Source organism: Cebidichthys violaceus, unplaced genomic scaffold (genome assembly GCF_023349555.1).
Source record: "Cebidichthys violaceus isolate CVI_PGR_0920_01 unplaced genomic scaffold, fCebVio1.0.p SCAF_61, whole genome shotgun sequence".
Lineage (NCBI taxonomy): Eukaryota > Metazoa > Chordata > Actinopteri > Perciformes > Stichaeidae > Cebidichthys > Cebidichthys violaceus.
In genome coordinates, this window is record NW_027176828.1 from 274,352 (window position 1) to 294,077 (window position 19,726).

A 19,726-nucleotide genomic window follows, 5' to 3' on the forward strand; every position below is an offset into this window, starting at 1 on the left:
AAATACGCTCTATATCATAACGTAAATAACAGAACGTAAACACATTTAGATGTGGGTAATATAATTCATGCGCGGTGGCTTGATCACAGACGCTGCTGGGGTTCTTTTCAACGGGTGAAATCCAACACTGGATCGTAAATCAAGACCAGCGCTGTAGCTTTCTATGACTCCTTGCATGAAGTATAAATCCAGCTTCAGACGAGCAACCTGTGGTCGAAGCGTAGAAGTAAATATGGCTTCGTAGAGGAGGTTGAGAACCACGGATCGATCTAGCAGCATAGAGAGGTGAAGTCCCGCCCCCCTCTGGTTGACCACCACTGGACCTTATTTTGTTAAAAAATATGTACGGTAGTCAACAGTGAGAGACGCATAACAACATCAACAAACGGGTCTTGCTCGTTCTTCCACTTCCACAAGTTTATTCTTTACTCTTATAAATATGAAGGGCTTCTCATTCATGTTGGCTTCAAAGTTCAGATTTCATTTTATGGACCTTGAGGTGAGGTTGTTGGTCGTGTACGTAGATCAGCGGCATGAGGACCTTCCCTCCCTGACTGACTTCCTACGTGTGTTTCGTTGAGCAGTAGATTACCTGGAGAAGATGTGGTCCGGACGAGACGCTGCTGACATCAAAAGTAAGTCGTCAAATCTTCCCGACGCCGTGCTCATGTGACCGTGTTTGTTTGACCGCGCTCACCGTCCCGTCTCCTCCGCAGTAGAGAGAGACAACATGGCGGACTTCTGCGTGCTGGGCCAGAGACCTCCTCCTCACCTGGCCGGCCTGTCCCAGCTCAGTCACCTGGGAGCCGGCAGCCCCCTCCTCAAGGCGGGGTCCGGGGATCTGCAGGCGCCCTCCCAGCAGCCTCAGCAGCCTCCTCCGCCCCAGCAACAGCCCTCGCCCCACGGCCCCCACCACCACAGCCCTCCTCTCCGTACGGGCCAGGTGCCTCCTCCGCCGCCCCCGCCCGGCGCCCTGCAGCCCCTGCTGGGGCCAGGTGGGCTGCTCTCCCCTCAGCTCTCCCCGCAGCTGGTGCGCCAACAGCTCGCCATGGCCCACCTCATCAACCAGCAGCTAGCCGTTAGCCGCCTGCTGGCCCATCAGCACCCGCAGGCCATCAACCAGCAGTTCCTCAACCACCCGCCCATCCCTCGGGGTTCGTCCAAAGCCGGCGGCGACCATCCCGGGAGCAACCCGTCGGCCGCCGAGGTCTCCTGTGAAATCTACCAGCAGGTCAGAGACGAGCTGAAGAGAGCTAGTGTCTCCCAGGCCGTGTTCGCCCGTGTGGCTTTCAACCGCACACAGGTAGGAAAACAGGACAGACTGTGGTCAAGAAAGGGTTAGGAGACAGTCTGCACAGTGTAAATGATCAGAGAGAAAGAGAGGAGAGGCAAGGACGAGAGAGGGTAGCTTCAGATGGCATTAAGAAGGATGGAGATAATCTGAATATTAATATTTATCATCAGACGGATCACAGCTCTCGTTCCCCTAAAACAGCTCAGGCTGAGGACAGATAGTTGCCGTGTTTGATAGAAATAAATAGCGGCTGACGTCACCGATAGACTATAATTTGTCACCCACTTCGCGGTGTTTTCAGTGGGGTTAAGCGGAAGCGAGGCAGGGTAGCTCGCCGGGTCGTTGAGTCTCCCTCCCCCTCCCCCGCCCTCGCAGCGGCACAAACACCTGATGCATTCAGGCTGTGCTAAACTGGTCACCACACGGCCCATTAGATCAATGTAATGGAGGCGGATCATAGACCTGTTGGTGTAGAGGCCAGGTGTGTTTTTGCATGTGTGCGTGTGTGAGAGCATCCAACCCATGTGCTAATACTGTTTATCTAAGGTTCATCATTTTCAGTATTTACCAACTGCTAAAAAATAGAACGGACATTTCCCTTTACATACCTAACATTTTATTTTGCTTTGTACTTCTGTTCCACTACAGTTCAGAGGAAATATTAAACTTTTTATTGATATTTGACAGCTGATATGATGTGTTAATCGAAGAGTAGTCATAAAAATAGTGATTTTTTACGATCATTCATGCAGAAATGTGAATTACTTGTCAGGATTTCCTGCTTTTTTTTAATTATTGTAATGATTTTAAATGTATTTTGTCATAATGTTGAAGTTTTGACTGTTGTGAAGGTGTCACTTTGAGTAATTGTGACGGCATATATCACAATTTGTCAGAATCCCACATTTAGAAGAAAACACGGTTTAAGCTACTAGTTTGTAAATCATGAATGGAGGTTTTATTGATTATGACGCCATCAGCTCAGGGAGTAAATGTGTCTCCGCGTGTGTCTTCACTGTGCAGGGTTTGCTGTCAGAGATCCTGCGGAAGGAGGAGGACCCCCGCACAGCCTCGCAGTCTCTGCTGGTGAATCTGAAAGCGATGCAGAACTTCCTCAACCTGGCCGAGAGCGAGAGAGACCGGATCTACCAGGAGGAGAGGGAGCGCACCATGAACCCTTCAGTCGGCCTCCCCGCCTCCAACTCCTCCAACCCCGGCCCTCCGCGCCTCCCACAGGTTGGTGTTCCATTAAAGTCAGGGGTTCTGTCAGGATACTTTGAAATGTAAGCAGCAGCTGAAAACAAATGACCTGGACGCTTTTAAAAAGTTAAAGAGTCCAAAGGCTACTGTTACTGTGATCTTCGGTCATAACTCAGGGACTCGTATGCTAATTATGACAAAAGTGATGCCATCAGACATGGAGGTGAGCTGCAACATGACCGGCGGAGGCAGACACTGGCTAAAGTAACACAATCCATCAGATTACAAAAAAAGAACCTAATCTGAATGCTTTTGGATTACTTCAAAAGCAAACATTGAAAATTGTGCGTAAAAAAATGGCATCAGCCTCAAAAAATTTCAGACAAATATAATTTTTTTTATTAAATTGAGCGTTTACAGTTGGTCAAATTACAAACTACAAATGTACTGTGTGTATTCTACCACATGTTGTTTCTTTTCTCTTAAGACTTTGCTTTTGTCCCGTAAAAAATGTTCATCTTCCATTTTCAATGTCAATAAAAAGGAATAAAAATAATATACAAAAATCATCTTTAAAAAAAACAAACGGAGAAATCACCTTTAACAAAACTGAGAACCTGAGAGGAGTAACTTTGATATGCAGTAGAACATATTCGGCAGTAATCCTCGACAAAGTTACTGTAATTTGATTTTATTCTAATGTAATCTGAGTTGATTATAGTCGCTTATTTTTTGTAATCTGATTAATCCTGATTACATGTTGTCCGTTACGACTGCATGTGGTCGATGGTGCCGTCAGTGTGTTGTTGAGATGGATGTGTAATCATTGTAATCCGATTGTAACGCGCCGTGTGTGTGTGTGTGTGTGTGTGTGTGTGTGTGTGTGTGTGTGTGTGTGTGTGTGTGTGCGTAGAAAGTGTGGGAGAGGAGCATGGATGACCAGATAACCCCCGATACCTGGGCCTCCATCTGGAAGAACAAGACTAAGATCTCCAACTCGGTGAGTAATCTACGATCTTCAACTTTCCCCTCACAAAGCAGACTGCAGCGCGTCACGCTCTGCGTCCTAAACCCTCCAACAACTTCCATTTATAATGAAAAAGCAGCTTCAAAGCCGTCATAGGAGCATATTGTAAACATAAAGGACATTATGGAGCTTTTGGACGTTTCTCTGCGTGTGCGCCTAACAATTCGGCGATAAGACGTTCCCTCTGATCTCACGGCAGATGCCCATTCATGGCTGTGGGTGAATTTTGTGCGCTACTCTTATTATGTCTATGTAAAATAATCTCAGCATCGTTTACACTGAGGGAATGTGAGCTGGCCGGTCTGTACATGTCTCGACTTCAAACGCTTTGTGTATACAAGCTCTCCGAGAGCCAATGCATGTTCGTTCAAACAGAAACAACAAAGAAAGACAAAAGAGGAGGACTTAATGACTTTGATCTGTAAACACAAGTCATGTGGAGACGTGCGCTGCAGATGTGCGGCCCGATGCTCTGCACAGGGGAAACACGGCGCGTCTGTTCTGGGAGCAGCTCGGCCCGATCGTCAGCTGATAACCCTCCCTCCTATGTTTACATGGGATTTGCTTTTTGGGGGTAAACGCTTAGTAGTTTTACAATATACACGAGTCTTTATGATATTTCCCATCATCTGATCTTATCTGATCTCCTTGTTAACCATTCAAAGTCCCTTTATTTTGTTCATCCCACAATGTGTATCACATCGTCACCATGGCTCCTCTCTCTCTCTTTTGTTTCCAGCCAAAGCCACCAGGCCCGGTCCCCGACCTCTCACTGAAGCTGGAGTCGCTGGTCAACATTACGTCGGGCATCTACGACGAAATTCAGCAGGAGATGAAGAGAGCCAAAGTGTCTCAAGCTCTGTTCGCTAAGGTGGCCGCCAACAAGAGCCAGGTGAGGGGGGGGGGGGGGGGGGGGGGGGAATGAATGAATGAAGGAATGACAAAGTGAGGCGGTGAGATATTTGCTGCTCGGTTAAATATCGATATCAAAACAGCTCCGAAAAGCTCATGAAAACCGCAAAAAACCTTGCGCTTTCAGAGCCAAAACACAATTCTGCAGAGACCAAAGCTGGAGCGCTGCCACGTTGTACACAGTCAGTCATCGGCTCTATCGGCCGTCACTCGGCTCGTGATGAACAGCTCTGTTTGTTTTCTCAGAGCTCTGATAACATGATGTACTGCGGCGCTGGAGCCGTATTTTAATGAATACGTTTTTCTTAATTTTTTCTTAATTTCTCTAGAAACTGTACTTCATGTTCTTGTTGTTGATTTGTTTATGAGAGGACTTTTTTTTAAAGTTCTCATTGCCCCGATGGCAAATCATTTTATATCTAAATATCTGGAATTATAATGAAAATATCTTCATATGTTGAATCTCTATGTAGTTCTCTGGTTTTAAGTCGTAACTTCTCGATAACATCTGCATTCAACAAAAGAATAAATAAATCCTGATCCAGCTGTGGGCCCCTAGAAACGTTCAATATATTAGCAAAGGCACCATGCAGCGTCTCTCCTCTGCTGCTTGCAGACATATAAACAAGGATTCAAACGCTTAATATTTCCTGAAGCACATGGCTCTCTAAACCTCGCATGTTGTTTACTGTCTTCAGGCCAAAGGAGAGGTCGGATGTGACGGGGAAACAAGGACTCAATTAGAGAGAAAAAAGACGCGGAAACACAAAAACATCTTAAATATATTTATACATAAAGAGAGCTAAATGCCTTCCTTTATGGATAGGGTCCAGGTGTAAGCGTGAGAAAGGTAATGTGCAGGGCGACGTATGCGTCGTGTATACGGTGCATGCATGCTGGGTTGTGTGCCGTCGGCGAGGTCCCCCAGGTCGCTGGGTCTGGGGGTGGCTGAGGGTCACGGCTCACTGCACCCATCTGCTGCAGCTGGCCACAAGGACAGAGAGGGAGGAAGAGGGAGATGATCAGGCTATTAGCGGTGCATGCTGCCCGAGGTGGCTGGTTGAACACAACAGCTGGTGTCACAAACCGAACCAGTCTAGCAGATATAATTGAATCTTCTCCATCCCCCCCCCCACCCCCTCCTCACCCCCCCATCTTCCCCTCCTACACTTACCTCACACACTCTGCACACTTCTAACTTCTTCCAACTCTTTTGCTACATTGTATCTCCCCTGCATGCTCACCATTTGTCTGTTCCTTCCTGTATAACTTTACATTTTTAACTTCTCCTTTCCCTCATGGTCTTCATCCTCCTCCTCCTCCTCCTCTCTTCACCCGGTGTCAATGCTAGCAGGCGAGAGGTGTTGACTCTTGGGCTCCACAGCTGGAGAACGCCAATAAAAATGGTTCATAGAACAGGAAATACAAGGATGGTCCACTGTGATGTTTTTTCAGGGGGAGCAGAACCCCCTTCTGTTTCAAAATCTGACTAGTCTGACAAGTACACTTAGAGTTAGACGAGACGATTGATACTATTCTCATAAGTTTATGGTCAAATTACAGCTACAGCCGGCAGCATGTTAGCTTAGCATAACGAGTGGAAATAAGGAAACTGTGAATCACAGGCAGCAACCTCAGAAGTGTCAAAACGTGCATTCTCTCTAATGTCCACTTTTTAAAAAGAAGTCTGGTTGTATAGAAGTCTAGTCTAAGATGACTCTACTTCTCTCTTGATGTATTCCCTCAGTAAACATTGTAAACATGAGTTTATGGTCTCAATCTCTAGTTTCAAGTCTTCTTCAACACAGCATGATGTTCATTTAGTAAATGATGGTCCATCTAGAGTCAAACAGACCTTAAAGCAGGTGCCAGAGCGGTATACAGCGCCTCTACCACAGCGTCACTCCTCCGCAGTCCAAATATAGTCACTTCTGTTGCAACAAAAAAAAAAAGAAGCAAGATGTCGACAGTCAAAATGCCGAACTCGAGGCTTCAAAAACTCTGTTTAACTCCCACTTTCTTCCTCCAGGGCTGGCTGTGTGAGCTGCTCCGGTGGAAGGAGAACCCCAGCCCGGAGAACCGCACCCTGTGGGAGAACCTGTGCACCATCCGGAGGTTTCTGACGCTGCCGCAGAACGACAGAGACCTGGCGTACGAGGAGGAGTCCAGGCACCATCACTCGGAGAGGATGCACACCGTCCTCCACCTGCCCCAGGACGCACAGGTGAGAACCACACATGTTTACAGCTGGTGTCCAAGTGCGCCTCCTATCTCCGTGTCCAGATGTTTGTAACACCTGGCATCAAAATGCACCTCCGGTTCACGCATTGAAAACAGATTTCCTGCACATGTCACCTCATCTCACAATATTTACATCTGTTGAAATTGACTGTAAACACCCTTTCTTACTTCACCACCATGTACAAGTATACTGAAGACTTATTTTTACCAGATCTCCTCGGACCTTGTTTTTCATTTTGGGTCGGCGTGCAAAAGCAAATTCTCCGTTCTGAAACAAAGAATCGGTACAAAACCCGAAGCTATTTTCTCGACTGGGAGACAGAGAAATAGTCCAACACATTACTCCCAGTGAAACCACTACCTGTGCTTTTTACACTTCTTGTTTAGTGCTGATTAAAAACAAGATCAAATGTGTTTATTAGTGGACACGGACAGGCTAGCTGTTTCCCTCTGTTTCCAGTCTTTGTGCTAAGCTAAGCTAACCATCTGTTGTTTGGAGCCTTTTATTAAGTCCTTTATAGTAAGACCATTCTCCTCCACCCACAGACATAAGCATGTACACTACATGTACGGACTAAAAACTAGTATTAGCATCAAAATATACTCAAATTACAAAAAGTAGAAGTAGCAGAACATAAAAAAAACTCTAGTAAAGTACCTCAAAATTAGTACTAGATTTCAGTACTTTCCACCGCTGCCCGTGATAGCAACGGATATTTTTGAACACACACTTTACAAGTTACAAATCCAGTGAAAAAAAAAATGATCCTCATTATATTCATTACGTGATGCGCCGTTTGATCTTGTTGTGTGTTCACGTGTGTGTGTGTGTGTGTGCATGCGTGCGTGTGCGTGTGCGTGTGTGTGTGTGTGCGTGCGTGTGTGTGTGTGTGTGTGTGTGTGTGTGTGTGTGTGTGTGTGTGTGTGTGTGTGTGTGTGTGTGTGCGTGCCCCAGTGGAACTAAGGGTAAACAGAGTTGCTGGGTGGTGTGGCACTGGAGGAAATGCCCCATTAGTTTGTGAGGAGGGAGGCAGAGATCGATGCAGGAAACACAGTGATGTGTTGTCTTCTGTCATTACTGTGACCCTCACACACACACACACACACACTGAACCCTGTCTATCTGTCTGCCTGTCTTTATTACTCTCAGGCTGTATAGATAATACCTTATCTGCTATTGATTTTAAGTAGCAGACGACACAGCAATATGACCGTAAGACGACACAAAAGAAAACATCTTTTCTCACGATCGACATGTTTGGTTGGGTGTATATTGTGGTTGGAGGTTTTATCCACAGTGCCCCAGTTTGAGGGATCAAACTATGTCGGTCAAATTAAAACAACATCTATCTTTTGCAGTTAATAGCTGACTCAACTACTCTGACTTCAGCAGACACCGGCCCTTACGAACACTTATTTAGGCCTCGAATGCAGCCACCTTTACTACGACTTGTTTATGGCCAACTATACCATGACTGTTTATGACGTTTTTAATAAAAGTTTTACGACATACTGTACTATGACATTTTATTACATTTTATTATGACACTTCATAACATATATACGATGATACACATGAAAAGACTCCAGATGAGCAACGGCGTTGACCTCGAGCAGAGATCGTTTTGTCAAACCTCATGTTTGCTGTGTCATTGTTGAGGCTCCCAGCACATGCTATGTTCTGTTTTTGGTCCCGATGCATCGTGTCATTTTGGATAAAACAAACGTGATCTTATTTGCAAAAAGGCATATTTCCTCCTCCCCCCAAAAAATGTAAAAGTATTCCTTTAAATCCAATGTGCTGGAGTCCAGAGCACCAACAACAGGTGACTGCCCTGTAAAGAGGTCAAAGGTCAGGGCCTGCCACACAAACTGAATACACGGGTTGCTCAAGCCCAGGTCCTCTTGTTTGAGAGATAGTCTGTCTAACCACCAGCCCCCTCCCCCCCCCTCTCCCCTCCCCAAAGCACAGCTATTATATCCCACATATAGCATATACCATACGCCTGTAAATCAGAAACAGGCGAATGCTTCCCATTTAGCATCGCGACACCAACGCTATATGGTGCCGTTTTTGCGGGGCTCCGCCCACCTCCAACCCCTCCACAGAGCAAGTCCTTTTCTCTGTTTCCATTCACAGCTCTGTATTAAAGGCTGATGGGAAGACTGGGAGGAGGAAGCGGTGGTGGCACCATTACCACATTCCTCTGCTCCTCTCACACTCTCTCGGCAACGACTAAAAATACAGCGTACCCTCGTATCGCCCATGTTGTAACCCACCCCCCCACGAGAGGGAGATGAACTGTGGTGAAACACTGGTGATTTATTAATGGGAAATGAGGTGTGTTGCTGTCTTCAGACCCCCCCCCCCTTCCACCTCCCCTCCGTCTTCAGATGAACTCCCCCCCTCATCACCACCACCACCAAACCTCCGGCTCCAGCCAGCCCGCCACCACAGACCTCACATGTGTCCCATCTGCCACACATTGCACATACACAGCATGTCACACTGATAGTTGGTAACATGAGGCCCCCCCCCCCACCCTCCTCCTCCCCTTTGTGTCGTGGACAATAAGAAGGTCTCTCAAAAAGACTGAAGCGACCGACCGCAGACGATCACATGAAAGATGAATGCGGCGCTGAGACGTAACTGTGCGGTTATGTGTGTTTGGCCTGGACTGGATGTACAGTAGCGTGAGCCGTCTGTGCATCTTGGGAGATCTCTGACTGTGTGTCGATTAAGTCTGCAGGTGCTGCGTGTGTGTGTATGTGTGTGTGTGTGTGTGTGTGTGTGTGTGTGTGTGTGTGTTTGCATGTCAGTAACCTCAGCAGCATCACATTTCTCCATGACTGACACGGTCCTGGTGCTCGCTCCACAGCTCTTTATTCATACGGCTTCAGCAGTTAAGTGCGTCCCACAGCTAATTTGGCAGAGTCTGCCCTTATAAATAATTTCTTTATTGTTTTTGCTAAATTGATTTCTGCTGCAAGTCAAGTGGTTGTTTATGTGTGTGTGTGTGTGTGTGTGTGTGTGTGTGTGTGTGTGTGTGTGTGTGTGTGTATGACCACTCACCGAGGCTGAGACCCCAGGAGTGGTGGACTAGAACAAGACGTAACAACCACTGCGCCCTTCCTCCTCCTCCTCCTCCTCCTCCTCTTTTTGTGTCTCGCTTCAATCCAAAGGTGCTTTACTGACATCTTTACTGAAACGTCTCTGTTCTTAGGTGATCAGTGTGTTTTAAGTGTGAGTCATTCACTGTCGCACTTCCATAAAGAGACGAGAGGCAGGATGAGATTTCTGACTTTTACAGCGGTCCCTTATGTGAGACAAGCTCTAAATCAGGTGGGACAGTATAGCAGCTTATACGACGACATTAAAACGAATAATGGAAAGATCGAGCATAGAAAATAGAACAATACAATCATTCCTATTCATTTGCAAATAACCACTAAAGACACCAGTGCTCTACTCCTTCAGAAGCATTTGTATTGACGTCTTTGGAAAAAACGATAAACTGTGATGAAGACCGCAAAATTATCCCATAATATAAATGTTAGGTCATACCGCCCAGCCCATACTGGAAAAATGCAAAACTTCCCATACGTGTCTTTTTTCATCAGACTCCACTCCGTGATTTTGTAACGTAGACTTTCTGTTCAAAAGCCCGAGCCAAGAAAGCCCCGATGACGTCATCGGGTATTACGTTCTCAGAGTTATTTTACCATATTATACAGCGAAGTGCTTCCCATGATGAGTAAACTGCTCTGGATGTGTAACATCAGCAGCGTGCCCCTTTAAAAAGGCCACACATGAGTCCCTCTGACCCCTCTGGAAACACACAACAACAAAAAGCTCAGGTGTAAAAAAAAAATGTAAAGATGGCTGCGTTCCATTTAGCTGCTTCAGTTTAAACCTGTGTTTCGAGTCAGAGTCCGAAATTCGCGAACCTTGAAACTTGTGTGCCTTCAGGAACCAGTGAGTTCGGACCAGAGTGCCACACACAGAGTGAGAGCAGCGCACTGTTGGTTTTGGATTTGTTAATAATCAGAAACATTTAGAATATTGCCAGACTTTGAAGGTTTACGTCATTAACAGTGTGATCCGAAACAGAGCAAAAGCCGCGCTGATTAAATAAAAGAGAGGATGAAAACAGGACAGAACTTCATGTTCTCCTGTCATAAACAAACAGGAGGGCCGTAATAACATTATAAACTGGATCAGACGGGTTTTACACTGGAGTCAAAGACACGACGTGGAGGCAATCCTCTCTGTCGCCGTGACAATCAATCATTCGCTGTTTCCAAAGAAATATATTTATTTTACATTTGGGGAGTTTGTCAGTGCTACAAATATTTGTTAGTATTCATTAATTCACTTCGAGAGGAAGTAACCGCCTGTCTCTCTCTCTCGCCCTTCTCTCTCTTTTCTGTGTATCTCTCCCCCCTTCTCTCTCTCTTTTCTGTCTATCTCTCTCCCCTTCTCTCTCTCTTTTCTGTCTATCTCTCCCCCCTTCTCTCTCTCTTTTCTGTCTATCTCTCCCCCCTTCTCTCTCTCTTTTCTCTCTCTCTCTCCCCCCTTCTCTCTCTTTTCTCTCTCCCCCTTCTCTCTCTTTTCTGTCTATCTCTCTCCCCTTCTCTCTCTCTTTTCTGTCTATCTCTCCCCCCCTTCTCTCTCTCTTTTCTCTCTCTCTCTCCCCCCTTCTCTCTCTTTTCTCTCTCTCTCTCCCCCTTCTCTCTCTTTTCTGTCTATCTCTCTCCCCTTCTCTCTCTCTTTTCTGTCTATCTCTCCCCCCTTCTCTCTCTCTTTTCTCTCTCTCTCTCCCCCCTTCTCTCTCTTTTCTCTCTTTCTTTCTCTCTTTTCTCTCTCTCTCTCTCCCCCCTTCTCTCTCTCTTTCTCTCCCCCCTTCTCTCTCTCTTTTCTCTCTCTCTCTCCCCCCCTTTCTCTCTCTCTTTCCCCCCTTCTCTCTCTCTCTCTCTCCCCCTCCGGTCTTCAGTTCCTCCCGGTGGCCTCTCATTCACTGTTGCAGGGTGGAGTTTGAAACCACAATTAAGTTAATTGTTTAATTTGCAGATAAGTGGAATGAATACCACACACAGTTTGAATATAAAAAAAAGCATGCATATACACATAAACACACACACACACACACACACACACACACACTCTCTTTCTTAGCTGCACTCCAGCTCGCCTCAATAACATTTTGTGTATACAGTTTCTCATCGACAAAACATTATTTTGCTAAAAAGGAAATGTGCAGTGACTCATCTACTCCCTTAGCCTGGATCCAGTCCTCATGGGTCACAACCACAAACAGACTTATTCTAATAGAAGAGGGAGAGACAGAGACAGAGACAGACAGAGACACACTTATTCAAACACAAGAATAAAAGAAAGAGACAGGGGGAGGAAGAGGAAATAGGAGAAACACAGATTAACAGGAAAAGGTGAAGTCATGCACAAAACTAACAGAAAAGTGATTTTTTTTCCTTCATTACATATTTATCTCTGTGTTAATGGTGTCTCTGGTGGTCATACACTGCCCCCCCACACACTCCCCCCACCACAACACAGAGAGAGAGAGAGTTAGGGGCCCTGGAGGACCAGAGCTCATTAAGGAGAAGATGAATATTTCATGTTCTATAATTCTTTCATAGTTCTGAGCCGTAATTCGCCTTGATTTACGTTTAAAAAGAAAACTTTTTTTTTCATTTTACTGCAGTGCACTTACAGCGCTGCCAGGAGAAAGAGAGAGAGAGAGAGAGAGAGAGAGAGAGAAAAAAAGAGAGAGAGAGAGAGCGAGAGAGAGAAAAAGAGAGAGAGAGAAAATAAGTTTTTCAGGAATATTGAATCATGCCATGAGAGGAGCTCCAGTGCTTGTGGTTTTGGGAGAGCGGGGCTGTATTGTGTTGCTCTGAAGTGACATGTCGTCTCTCCCAAAGTGTAACGGTCAGAGATGGGAGGAGTAAAGAGGGAGGTAGGAAGAAGGAGGGAGGGGACAAACAGACTGCTAGCTTCTACTGACGTTCGTACTGATTCATTCTGCAAAAAAAAAGTAATTTTGTGTGACTTGAATGAGCATCATTTCAATCTGAGGTGTGATTAGTCACTTTAAACACCACAGTGTGAGCAGTGGTCAGAAAAGTAATCAGTTACTTTACTTATGGTTAAAAGTACTACCACTACTAAAGGTCCTACGTTAAGAATCTTACTTGTGTAAAAGTATTAATCAGTTAAATATACTTAAAAGTATTAAAAATAGTCATTATGCATACAAAAATATTTTTATATTCTATTATTATTACAATATAACAGCAGAGTAACTATAACTGTCAAATAAATGTAGTGGATTAAAACGCATAAACTTGCATAAAATGTAAATACTTATATTAAAATGTATATTTTTGTGTTTTACTTAAATACCGTACTCTGACCTTTGAAGCGTAACATCAGTGAAGCACTTTTAAAGACGACAGCATTGGTTTTCCGTCAGTTTGTTTGCGTTGACTCTCGTGACCATGTGACTTCTGAAATGTGTCGACGCGAAGGAGGAAGCTGCTCGACGTCATTAAAGAGAGGAGGAGCTCTGGGTTTGCTCATGGGTTATGTAAGCGTGTGACTCAGGGAGACCTCTGTTCTTATGTTATGAGCAGTCAATGTTGTCTTTGAACTGGGACCACGATCTTTCCCTGACCTCAAACCGAGTGGCTGTTAAACCCAAAACCAACATCTTTCCTGAGCTTCAACCGGGTCGTTTTTTAACCCGTGGGGTTGTCGGTGCTGATGTGGGATCAGAAGATGGTCTTGTGTGTCATTTTTGGATGGCAAGTGACTAACAGCCTTTTTTTAAAAGGACTCAGTCTGGAGGAGGCGGTTGGGTCAGTTACATTTCTCAGTAATTGTCCCCGGGGGTGTAAGTCTACCCACCGTGACTTTTGACTCAGACTCACTGTTTCTCATGTTTTTATAAATCATATTTACAGAAAGGAGCAGATCAGTTTAATGACTTTCACCTGGACACAAAGCTAAACAGTAAGGAGACACTGATTAGCCTCAAGTCATCTTGCAACACTGAGTGCTCAAAAAGGGCTTCCAGTAAGAAAGTATTGAAAAAAAAAAAAAGATTAGCTATTTATGCAGCAGGGTCCATTATATTTTGCACTAGTTTATTACACATTAATGCGCCCAAATACACTGAAATATTGATTTTCTCCATTGAACTGATGTTTGTAGTCTTTGAAGTGTGTTAATCAGCAGATATAGTTTGATACGGACGGTAGAGGTCAAACAGACACAGGAGGCGGGACTGAAGGTGTACAAGGTTTGGGAGTTGCAATGGGAGGGACAGCAGTGAGAGGGAGTTGAGGGGAGGTGGTGGAGGAGGTGGAGGAGGTGGGAGCTCCTGGCATCCACCAGTTCAGGGGCTGATTTGGATGTGGAGTCATGTTGGCTTGGCAGAGGTCCACCACTTCATTAGTGTCCTGATGCATTAGACCTGAGGGGAGAGGGGGGGGGGGGGGAGGGGGGGAGGAGAAAGCACAGAAGAAGAGACGGAAAAAGGTATCAGACGAGTGTGAGCACAGAAGACAGAGGATGACCGTTTGTAGGAAGATGGAGACAAAAGAGACGAACCCTGGAGGAGCCGACCAGCCTGGTGTGTTTGGCTCTGCTCGCTAACATCATCATTAGGGCATGAGGGAGACCAGACTCCCCATTGTTGCATGCATACGTGTGTGTGTGTGTGTGTGTGTGTGTGTGTGTGTGTGTGTGTGTGTGTGTGTGTGTGTGTGTGTGTGTGTGTGTGTGTGTGTGTGTGTGTGTGGCGATTGATCCAAGAGTCCCTGCTGTCGGCCCAAATAAGCATCGAAACGATGAAGGTCTGTGGGCGGAGGTGGGGAGACGGTAGGGTTTTTTTTCTCAATCCCCTCCATGATTTACCCTCAATTTAGTTATTAAGTGTCTCAGTAAGGTTGTGGGGGGGGGGGGGGGGGGGGGGGGGGGGGCTTGTGGCTGTGTGGTCCTCATTAGGGCAAAGGCTACACATCTTTATTTTACTCTTTCTTTGTTGTTGCATTCTTACAGTCTTTTCTCAATATCTGAAAAACGTCACTTTGCGTGAAAGAAACAGACGTTTTTTTGGGGGGAGGGAGAGAGAAAAAATGACAAAAAAGGGAAAAAACATACTGAATTCCTGTAAATTGGTCATCTCCCCCCCCCCCCCCTTTCCTGAAGCGAATGAAGTCGCAGCAATTTCATGGTCTGGCCTGCCCTGCAGTATTATTTAAGTAATACCCTGTTATTATTGAAGAGGAGGGAGAGAAAAGCGAATGACTATTATCTTTATGTGGGTCCTTTAATTTTAATGCGCCACAGATTTATAGCTGGGCATTCCAGTGGGGAGGCCCCTCCCTGCTCTTAAAGCGAGTGGGCGGGACGCGACCGCAACGCTCTCACAACAGCCACTACCTCCTGACAAACAAGCGAAGGTCCCCACTTTCCCTCCCCACACTTCATCCTGTCAAAACAAAAGCCTTCACACTAGTCGTAACAGTCGGAGGACCCCCCCCCCCCACCCCGTTGCTCCACCCGTTGATGAAAACCCAAATACACTCGTCTGAAGTTCATCCTCAACAAAATAAACCCTTTTTTTTTTACCCAGTTAGGTTTCTGAGTTACAGTATACTCCTAAAAATAATATGAAAAATAGCTACTGTAAAGGACAAAGACTATTTGAATGTTTTATGAACATTATTTCTCTAAGACTACATCTATAAATCTAAATTGGACGCGTAGTAATGTTATAAATTCATAAAAGGCAAATTGGCACATCTGTAATGCTTTTATTGGAAAACGGTGATGTGCACTAGCAGAATAAACAAAGAACAGTTTAAGGCCAGAACACATAGAACTATATATAAATAAATAATGCATTCTATAATGCATTATTTGACCGTAAATTATTATAATCCAGTTTCTATCGTTATAACTACATGTCTGAACAAACACAGATGCTCAGTGGAGTTCCTCAAGGATCCATTCGAGAGCCTTTTCTGTTCTGTGGCACAAAGTAGTTTCTTATATGCAGATGATACTCAAATATACATCCCTGAGTTATGAAGTGACGACAGTCCCAAAGCTGAACACATCGAGCAAATCCCTGATTCAATGTGCTTACATTTTCATGCAGTGTTTGTACTTGTTTAGAAAGAACTGAAGGATTTGGGCAACTTTTCCTCCGTACATTTTGCATTTTTCGTCTCTTTTGGTCAGAACCACAGCAGATTTCACAGCCATAATCTCAGCATTAATCCAAAACGTCCCCTCTACTCTCTGCCCCTGCGAGGCGTCGAGTACGCTGGTTAAATAGTGGTGATTGGGTGTCACACGTTTGTAAATGAGAGACTTCCTGGACAGGTGGTTGGTCGATGCACTGGCTCTACTCTTCCACACATTAGGTCAAAGGTATAACTGGACAGTTTGAATGCCAGCGGTGGAGCTGGTTAATAGACCGCGACGCTCTGTGAGCTGTGAAACACTTGTTGTCACCGTGTGCAGCCCTTGCTACTGTGTGCTGGAGGTGGGGGGGGGGGGGAGGGGGGGGCAGGTTACTGGTGGGATGTGTTGCATCATACAAGGTTACTTGGTACAATAAGTTGAATATCGTGGTTTTTCGTCGTGTTGCTTCTAAGTGAATTCCTGCTGCAGTCTTGATCAGGGGTCACTGTGCCCCATTAATCAATCAGCTCTTTTGTCTTTCTCGTCAGGTACACCACAGGCCGCCCCCGACCCCGATGAAGGAGCACCGGCTGTCTCCGATGCGCGAGGAGCAGTCACTGTCCGCCCCGGTGAACGAGGAGGGGTCCCAGAATGTGGGAACGGGGGCCGGCGGCGGCAGTTCACCCGGCACCGGCGCCGGGAGCAACAAGAAGCCACGATCACGCACTAAGGTACCATATGTGGTTCTCCTCGCTCTCGTCATCAGGACACATGAAAGGATTATTGGGTTTTAATTCACGTTCTCTCTCTGTGTATTCTAGATTTCCCTGGAGGCCCTGGGCATCCTGCAGAGCTTCATCCAGGATGTCGGCCTGTACCCAGACCAGGAGGCCATCCAAACCTTGTCGGCGCAGCTCGACCTGCCCAAGCACACCATCATCAAGTTCTTCCAGAACCAGCGCTACCACGTCAAGCACCACGGCCGTCTCAAGGAGCTGGGTGAGGGAGCCGCCGCCAGCGGAGGCGTGGACGTCAGCGAGTACAGAGAGGAGGAGCTGCTCTCGGGCTCGGAGGACCCGGAGTCCAGCGAGGACGGAGCCGAGGAGATCTACCAGTCCGCGGAGGGGAACGGCGTGAGCGCGGTGGGGGCGAACCAGCCTCCGGCCTCCTGCGGCTCCAACTCGAGCCAGTCGTCCTCAGGGAGCAACATGGCTCAGGAGGAAGGCAAGGACAAGGGGCACGGCCGGCCCGGTGGCCCTCTGGGGCCCGGAAGCTCCTCATCCAGTCCCAGAGAGCAGGCCGACTACCAGAGGTAGAGACTGACACACGGGGAGGAGAGGACCGGGAGAAAGAGGGAGGGAGAGAAAACAAGATGAAGAAAAATATGAACTGGTCACAAATTGACGGGAGGTGAACGTCAGGAAACCATCAGGCTGAACTACTTTACATCGCCGGAACGAGCAGACAGACTCTCTACGGTGACATCTGTGAACACCTCATGTGTGGAGTGAAATTACCTCAGCGAAAAGGACCATTCTGTACCTGTGAAAGAAAGTTTCCCCCTCAAAACACATTTCAATAACTCACTCGCAAAAACTCTCATTAACAGATCATCTATTGCTGCTCATGCCTCCAATTTACAAACACAAGACCGAATCTCCACGCGTGTCGACAACCGGACGTTCTCCCGATCAGCCAATCGCCGGAAGAGACACTCCCAGGAGGCGGGGATTTCTCTCTTTAAGTCTGAGCACAGTCACGTTAAGACGTACTCCCTTCATGCCGGGGCTGAATTTGCCCCACTGAGTGACATTTATAGACTGGATCCCGGGGGGGGGGGCTTTCGAGACCTTCTACAATCCTATAAATCCTCAGGTGATGTTAATGCTGCTGCCTGCCTGAGAACGGGGAGCTTCGTTTCATCGCGCGAGAAAAAAGAACGAGTGACCACCACCACCACCACCACGACGAGCTGTCCCCGCCTCACCGTCACACTCCAGAATCACTACCAGCCCAATCTAGCACTTACTGTTCACAAAGACACTGATATTGTGTGGATGTGATGTTCTCTTGCCTCCCTCCCTCCGTCTCTCCTCTTGAGGCAGACTAAAACAGCGTGAGGTTTTTAAAAATTTGACAGTGGACAGTTTGACCGGAGGACGTCGAGAGGATGTGGCGTGGAGGGACACTCGAGGGCCTGTGCGCCCACGACGCCGAGCCCTCCCTGGCGTACGTGTGGCGAGGAAAAACGTCAAAAAAAAAAAAAAAAAAAAAGGAAGGACAGAACGGAGATTCAGCCACCAAACAATCAGTCACTTTATGTGCGGTAGTCCACCCCTCTTCCACTCGCCTCTCTCCTCTCTCCATCTCACCCTCTCCCCCCCTTTTCCTCTCTCTAATTGGTGCCCACAGTCTTGTGTTTCACCACACCTACCCGCACTTAAACTTCACCAACCCTATTTATTGCTATCTTTATCCATGATTATTATTATCATTATTGTTATTATTGTTGTTATTATGGTTAGAATTGCTGTCATCGCGTGCTATTTTTGGTTTTTATTTCCACGGGGTTTAAATATCGGTTCTCAGAACTGGGCGGTGGTTTGGGAAACAAGAGACATTAAGAGCGCTCTGCCCTAGAAGAAGAGGAAGAAAAGGAGCGGAGGGTGAAAGAAAATGAAAAAGAAGCAGTTACTGAGTGTTATTTGGTTTAAAAAAAAATTAATAAATAAAAAAAAAAAAAGTCCTGTCATGTTGTATTATGCCATTTTTATAGCTCTGTTTCCCAAAAATAGTAAATGAGAGAAATTAAGAAAGCAAAACTCTGCTATTTCGCCGCAGTTGATGACAATCTACTTTTTTGAGCCATTAAAGAAATGTGGCAGGTTTGACTCTGTTCTTCACTTTTGATGTCTGTAAATACCCGACACGGGATGAATTGTTATTAATATACTTTTATTTTTGCGGAGTGACTTTAAGTGTTTGAGCCAGTTTGGAGTATCAGAAGAAAAAAAGAAAAATCTTTTTCCTTTTGGACGACTCGGTGAGATCAGTTCATTGTGCCAGGCAAATTCAATCACAGGAGTATTTAAAAGAATTAACAGTTGTTGTTTTTTTTGTTGTTTTTTTTGCTTGGTGTCAGTTGTGTACAAGTATACAGTATGTTGATTAAAAAAAAAAAAAAAAGAATATCAGAGAATGGATAGTGTCCACGTTGTTAGACTATCCTGATCGGCTGCTACACTCTGCCTTTTAATGACGACGTCGACTCCAATCACTCCGTATGATGATATTGTGCTTTTCTGTATGACAGGAATCAGGGTCGGACACAAATGCAGTTCCAATGAAATATTAGTTCATCCAGCGTTGAAGTGAATTAAAATTTGTGAATTCAAAAAGTCGTCTTGTTTTGTTTTTTTATTATGGATCCTCACACTCGTGCACAAAGACACACACATTGTAACTGGGCCAAGCCTATTGATTACAAGTCAAAAGTGACAGAAACAAACAATAATATATGAAAATGCAACATAGAAAGTGACGCATGTATATATATGTATGTATAAAGGTTTCGGATAGATGTCGAAGTTCATTGCAAAAAGGGCGATTTCGTCTAGGGCTTTTATTGTGAAAGGTAAAAAGTGGATCTGGCCTGCGCTGCCTTTGTCGAGGTTGAATGAAGTAAAGTTTGCCTTCTTGGTTTAGACTACAGAAGCTCCATATATAATATATAATATTAGTTTAGAATATGGCTGTTCCACACAACGTGGTTTCTGAACTTTCACGCTTTTATTTGCGCCGTCAGCGTTACGGGAAACAGTTACGTAGCATTTTT

The 19,726-nt window shown here is 45.8% G+C and overlaps 1 protein-coding gene across 4 annotated transcripts in view; it reads left to right on the top strand.

The window, feature by feature from the left end:
- The window catches only part of satb2 (SATB homeobox 2), a 55,075-nt gene extending 35,824 nt beyond the window's left edge, over window positions 1–19,251 (top strand). For 3 of the 4 annotated variants that reach the window (XM_068734209.1, XM_068734208.1, XM_068734211.1), the window contains exons 7-14: window positions 585–635; window positions 717–1,303; window positions 2,318–2,530; window positions 3,408–3,494; window positions 4,261–4,413; window positions 6,463–6,657; window positions 16,419–16,622; window positions 16,713–19,251. In XM_068734209.1, the coding sequence (XP_068590310.1) occupies window positions 585–635; window positions 717–1,303; window positions 2,318–2,530; window positions 3,408–3,494; window positions 4,261–4,413; window positions 6,463–6,657; window positions 16,419–16,622; window positions 16,713–17,207 (1,985 nt within the window). In that variant the 3' untranslated portion in view covers window positions 17,208–19,251. The remainder of the gene's footprint in view (window positions 1–584; window positions 636–716; window positions 1,304–2,317; window positions 2,531–3,407; window positions 3,495–4,260; window positions 4,414–6,462; window positions 6,658–16,418; window positions 16,623–16,712) is intronic. The other variant, XM_068734210.1, reaches the window with a different exon arrangement.
- The last annotated feature ends 475 nt before the right edge of the window (window positions 19,252–19,726 follow it).